The 6,240-nt window shown below is 36.0% G+C and overlaps 1 protein-coding gene across 2 annotated transcripts in view; it reads left to right on the top strand.

Moving 5' to 3' along the window:
• Positions 1–2,918: 2,918 nt before the first annotated feature.
• Positions 2,919–6,240, top strand: part of LOC145675540 (uncharacterized) — a 41,215-nt gene continuing 37,893 nt past the window's right edge. Inside the window, exon 1 of one of the 2 annotated variants that reach the window (XM_081746030.1) lies at positions 2,919–3,836. In XM_081746030.1, the coding sequence (XP_081602156.1) occupies positions 3,478–3,836 (359 nt within the window). In that variant the 5' untranslated portion in view covers positions 2,919–3,477. The remainder of the gene's footprint in view (positions 3,837–6,240) is intronic. The other variant, XM_081746031.1, reaches the window with a different exon arrangement.

The raw sequence follows: 6,240 nt of genomic DNA, 5'->3' as shown, positions 1-6,240 counted from the left end.
TGTTTGTCCACCACAAAGTCCAAACGGGAGGAATTAGGAATTTTCTGCTGGGGGCAGCCTTTAGGTCGGTCTCGGACCTGTGCAATATTTCCTATATGACTGTGGAGTTAATATGAATAACTCTTTTTGTCAAAAAGTTGGGGGGCAATGTCCCCACATCTCCGCGCATTCCTGAGTTTGGTTACCGGTGAAAACTTATTTAGTTAAGATGTTATTTAAGCTGTATCTTCACGTCTCATATAGCTTTGCTGTTGAACGGGACCCCAAACCTCAAACCACTCACCATGTTTTCATCTGTTTATATTTATGAAGTGTTTAATTACTTAAAAGTCTCGAATGGGAGTATAAGAAAGACAAACTATCAAACACGTATCACCTATTAAGTTTATTGATAATTTTATAGTTTATTTCTGTTGGTAGTTTGTAATACCCTCGCTTGTTCTTCAAGTCCCCCTACTGGTTAAAAGTTTAAAGCGATGTAAAGTTGACCCTAATATACTCATTGTAAAGAAAAACATGGTTAATTTTACATTCTCTGGAAGTATCTCGTGGCTATATCGTTAACGTACGCGTCTATGGCCCGTGAGATCCGGATTCGATTTCCGGCGCAATTTCATGAGGTTCGGATTGCACGTGAAACAGTATATCCATGTTTTATTATAACCCTGGTGTTGAAAGGGACGCTAAACTCCAACGAAATGTAATGCAATTTACATTATATGCTCGAATTGGTATCCGTATGTAGCTCATAAACAAAATGCTAAGTAATAATAGCCATCTAGCTCAAGTTGGTGGGCATTTCTCGTGCAATTGATCAGAGTATGGCTTATCAATAAATACACTACAACTCTATTTGCCGCAAAATACTTATAAACCAGAGCTATTCTTGGATGCAAATGAAGACGAACTGAAGCATATAGGCCTAATGTAAAATTAATTTGAGAGCCGCTTTTGTACATGGTAAAAGTAACTAGGACAAGACGTTTTTAATTTTGCATCATCAAGTGAGTGGAATCCAAGTTCTGTATGTAAATTTGAAATCAAAAGATGTTGTATTACAAAGTGCACGATTTCTGCAAAAACCAGTATATTTATTGTATTGTGAGCACCATCAGCTAATATGTGATCTAATGAAAATGTTAAAATTTATTATAGACAGCAATAACATTCGTGTGTAGTGCGTTTTTAAAATTTTTTTAGGGCGAAGACTTATTTGAGAATAGTATATTTGTATCGCATAAAAAGTGAACATAAATCAAGAATTATAACGCAATGTATCTCACAAGTAAGAATATTGATAACCTCCTTTCTCTTTTTTTAAACGTATAGCACAGAAAACAGAGAAACGAAAGCAACAAGCATAGTAGCAGGTTGAACTTGGAATTTTGTGACGTCATCGGTACGTAGCCAATAAGAGTGCTATTTCAGGCATGTATTAGATGAACCACTCGGGATCGGCGAAAATGCAAACGAGTTCGACATTGGCCGTTACTACGAGTGCCTCGTATGTGGTAATGCTCTGTGAGGAAGACAGTTGAGTGTGATCTCCTATACTCTTACGCTACACTAACACTTTCTTTTACATTTACACGTACATACATACTCTTTGTTCTTTTTTCATTTTACACTTCCCACTTTCCTCTAACTTTTTGCCCTGTTCAACTTGGCTTTAAGCCCTCTTTCACTGTCTGAACTTCTTTCCCGATTTCGACCTTTTTCCGATTTTGTCCTTTCTTCCCAATTGTGTCCTGTGTTTTATTCAATTTTGTTTCTGAATCATCAATCCTCCGTGTGAGGAACACATTTGACAATTTTGCGACCGTAGCACACATGACTAGCAAGCTGGTGCAGCTACCTATTTAACCTGTAATGGTCTACGACCAGATAAGACAAGAAAAACAATTGTTTTCAATTTAGCCCATTTTTGGCTAAATCTAGCCTACTTGGAAAGGCATTTAGCCATACAAAAGTACGAAATGCTTATAGCCTTAAATATAGGTAATTTTATAAAACTCGGCTTGTGTATAGCCCGCTCCCCCCAGTTCTTTGTCACCGGAACTGGAAGAGTCACTACTACTACTACATATCGAGAACAGAACCCAACCAACCCCTGCGGGGCTTCTAACCCGTTCCTACTACTACTACTACTATTGCTACTAACTACCACTACTACTACTACTACTACTATTGCTACTAACTACTACTACTACTGCTACTACTACTACTACTACCGCTACTACTACTACTACTACTACTACTACTACTTATACTAAAGCTTCCTTACCGCAAGATTTACATCTTAAATCTTTATAACATGCGATTCCGATTCATTATGAACTAGTATGAGTCGTTAGAATCACTATGATTCGTTAAAAATCTCTGGGGGGAGCGGGCTATACTCAATCCTAAAACTCTTTTGCAACTTTGGCTTTTTTTTATTAGCCGTTAGATTAATTCTAAAATTACGTTTTTCCTTTGGAAATCAAGTGTAGCAGTTTTTAAAAAATAAGCCTATTTGTCATCATATATACTCGTATTAATTAATTTCTCGTAACTGAGGGTGTTTTCTTATGCAACAATCCATTGTCTTCTTCTTCTCTCTCCACCCATTACAGATACTTTGCAGAATACTTGTCGACTGAGAAAGAATTTTAATGCCGCTCCCGTAATAGCCCCCTTTGCTACTGCTTAAATATATTAATTTTCGCATTTCGTCACAAGGAAGTTTTCTAATACAAATTGAGTATTTGTTCGGTTCTTCAAGTTACGGAGATTGTTTTAGTTTATTAAAGGAAACAAATAGGACATCTAATAGCTTGATAACACTCAATACAATCATGACAATTCGTCTGGGTGTAAGGACAATTTAGAAGCGTTGCAAGGACTATGACCTGCCGAAAGAAGTACCACTGAAAATTGAGACAATGGCAATCTACCAATCCACTATTCAATGATGGTGCTAACAGTTCCAGCGCCTCGGCTAGCTGCGATGTCATCGATGATGACGTATTTAAATTCAACTGATAATATCGCTGTTGACTTTCACAAATCAGATGAGTTGTTGATAGATTTTGATGTAATTTAAAGTTATGTACGTTGCCTGTTAGTCTTCAGCGAATAAAATTCAACATTCCAAATTGTACTGTAACTCACTTCTAATCTTACACACACACACACAAAAATAACTGTTTAAAACCTACAATACGGGTTATAGGTTAGTAGTTCAAAATGTAGCTATTTTTGGGGTTAAAGGCTTATTTCTGAAAGTCATCTAGCCTATTTTCTTCAGAGGATGTTGGCAACACTGTTTTCAAACCAGTTATTCTGTATTTTATTAAAATCTGATTGTATGTGAGACTGCAAGTATAAAGTTAAGTCCATGAACGTTCTTGTAAGTCATTTCATTAACACTGGCGGTATAAAATAAAATGGAAGTATCAAGCACACTTGCAAATTCGTATTAAACGTGAAGTCAAAATGGCTGGTGAGGCATCTGTTAAGGTGGAATTTATGTGCAAACAAGAAACCAAGAATGACTTTCCTGAGGAAGATCCACTCGAAGGGAAAGGATGGACATACGAACTGATGGCTGACAACAAAGAATTAATATTATCTAGAACGGAAGATCAAACAATTGTGAAGGATGTAGCTATGTATTCTTCGGATGTGAAATTAAACGTTGATACGGTGAAATCAGAATCTGTACTAGAAGTACCTGCATTTGAAAGTAATATAGATACACTAAAAAAAGCAGTGGTTGAAGAGACTTGCATGTCGTACTCTAATGACGACAAAGAATTCACAACAAAAAGTTTAGATTCAGTTGGGCCAGAAAGGTAATGGTAAATTTTCTGTACTGTAATTGGTTCAGATTGATAATACAGTTACATGTGTTCTAAAATTTTATAGGTAAAAAGCAATACTTCACGAGAAATAGTTACCTGTGGGGATTCCTCGCACGAAACTTAATAATATACAGTGTGAGAAAACGCAGACGGATAAACTACAGTTTGGAAGTGCCACGGCACACATAAACCAGCTGTACACAAGAACACAAGTGATCGATAACATCCATAAAAACCTTACGTAGCTTGTACCTAAATGAAGTAATGATTGTTATTGATTACACATTTCGGAATTTGTGGTGGATAATAGTTTACAACAGCTACTTTTCATCTCCCGTGCACGTGGATACTTCTTACTCTTGCACTAACTAGAAAAATGATTGAATTTGAGTACAAGTGATAATACAACACATAACAAACCCAGATCACGCTGTATTCACACTCCTTGTTGGATTGTGAACACAACATGATCTGGGTTTGTTCTGTGTTGTATTACCATTTGTACATCAAATACAATCATTTTTCTAGTTAGTGGAACAGTAAGAAGTATCCACGTGCACGGAACATGCGATATGCGTTCAATTCCCCAACACATACTCATACATTATTTACAAGGGCACAAGAGACACACACACATTAAGTACAAGAGCAAATTTCAGGAATGAAACGAAAAAGAGAATAAGGACCAGAAAACATTCATTTTCAAATACTTCTGCTCAATTTTATGACGTATCACACTGAAGACATAAAATACTGTTCGCTTATCTTTATTTTTCTGTCGAGTTTTGGAGAAATCTATGTTATTTTTCACATCACAACGTCTCTGAATATTTTCATATATTGCTGTAGGCAACGGATCGCAGAATTATTCACAAAGGTCAACTGGATGTGATGTTTTTTTTTTCCGATTTGTTGTTGTGAGAAAAATTTTCCATTTCACATAACTTTGGCCAGAGGTTACTATTACTTCTGGCTGTTTTGATTATTTCTCCCATCTTCCACATACGCAAATACTTGCACCAAAAAGTATGATTTTAACTGTTTCATTTCAATTGTATATAAAAAAAACTTCACGCATTATTGCAGTATATATTATTTTATTTATTATATAACACTTATATAACTCCTGAGAGATTGAGAAACAGTCGATTTGTCTTCTATGACTTGATTGTTTATAACGATTGTTAGGTCGAGTAGAGTGGGAAGTACTTTTCGTGATGGAACCTGTTACAGTGTAGGAGTTTAAACTCAAGCCGTTTATGTGTCTTTATTTTATTCAGGTCTTTACGCCTGCCTTGACTCCGCGAAAATCACTCTATATTTGTGAAAATAAGCGGTCGTTTCTCATGATTAGCAGTTGTCGTATTTTCCCACTGTCGTTAGAGATAAAGATTTTTGGAATGATTATCAAATGCATGCACCAATGTGATATGATCATGGCTAACTGCGGGCACATTTTTATATAGGTATAGATAGCTTAGTAAGCACAATGTTCTGGTTTAGTTACTGCAGTCTCGATATCTTCGTGTGGTATTGTTATAGGGTCATTCCATCGTCACGGGCAAAACATTTACACTACATTTTTGATGCTTTAAAGTTGTATATTTCTAAAAGGACAACATAAATTCTGCTAATTGTATGATATATGAGCAGTACAGACTTACGAGTATATGTAGCTGATGTTTTCAGTATTTTTTTCTGTTTAGATAGAAAATATTAATTCCTAAATGTCTGTCACGGGTGGGGACAAAAAAGAGAAGTGACTTTCGACACACCAAGTGAATGTTACAAAACTCTGTGAATTCTTAGCTCAAAATGTTTTTATTTAAACGGAAATGTATAAATGATGAAATTTTTAAACAAACTTTACATAATAGAAATTTGCCAAATATTTATTTAATGAATAAACTAAATTTTACTGTGTCACGGGCAGGACACATGGTTGTCACGGGCAGGACACCGTGTGAATCAACACACAACATCTCAATAAGAATTATTTCAAAAATGAAATAAAATGGAAAATAAGTTAATTTCTGCTGTTCTGTTATAGCATTTTACATAAATAATTATATTTACTTTAGTTGAGGCTCGCTTTTACCACATAAAAATAATAATATGCCGTACACTTATTTCTCACCACCTACACTTCAGGAAATGGGTTTATTTGCCCATTTACACCCACCTTGTAGGGAAATTCGTACAAAACACTGTCTAACAGTATTAAAATAGGTGCTAGTATCCAGTGCCCGTGCCGTGGAAAATCAACGCCCGGGGCGAGAGTATACAACGCGTCGCGACGGCGCCCCCATAAATATGAGTGAGATCGACAGACCAGCCACAAAGCGTCACCATGGTTGGCGAGATGCGTAAGAAAATTTTCAAAAATAAACTCTTC

This window comes from Thermobia domestica, chromosome 18 (genome assembly GCF_964235325.1).
Source record: "Thermobia domestica chromosome 18, izTheDome1.hap1.1, whole genome shotgun sequence".
Taxonomy (NCBI): Eukaryota; Metazoa; Arthropoda; class Insecta; order Zygentoma; family Lepismatidae; genus Thermobia; species Thermobia domestica.
Note: the sequence above shows the minus strand (reverse complement) of the source record. Positions and strands in the feature narration are given on the sequence as shown.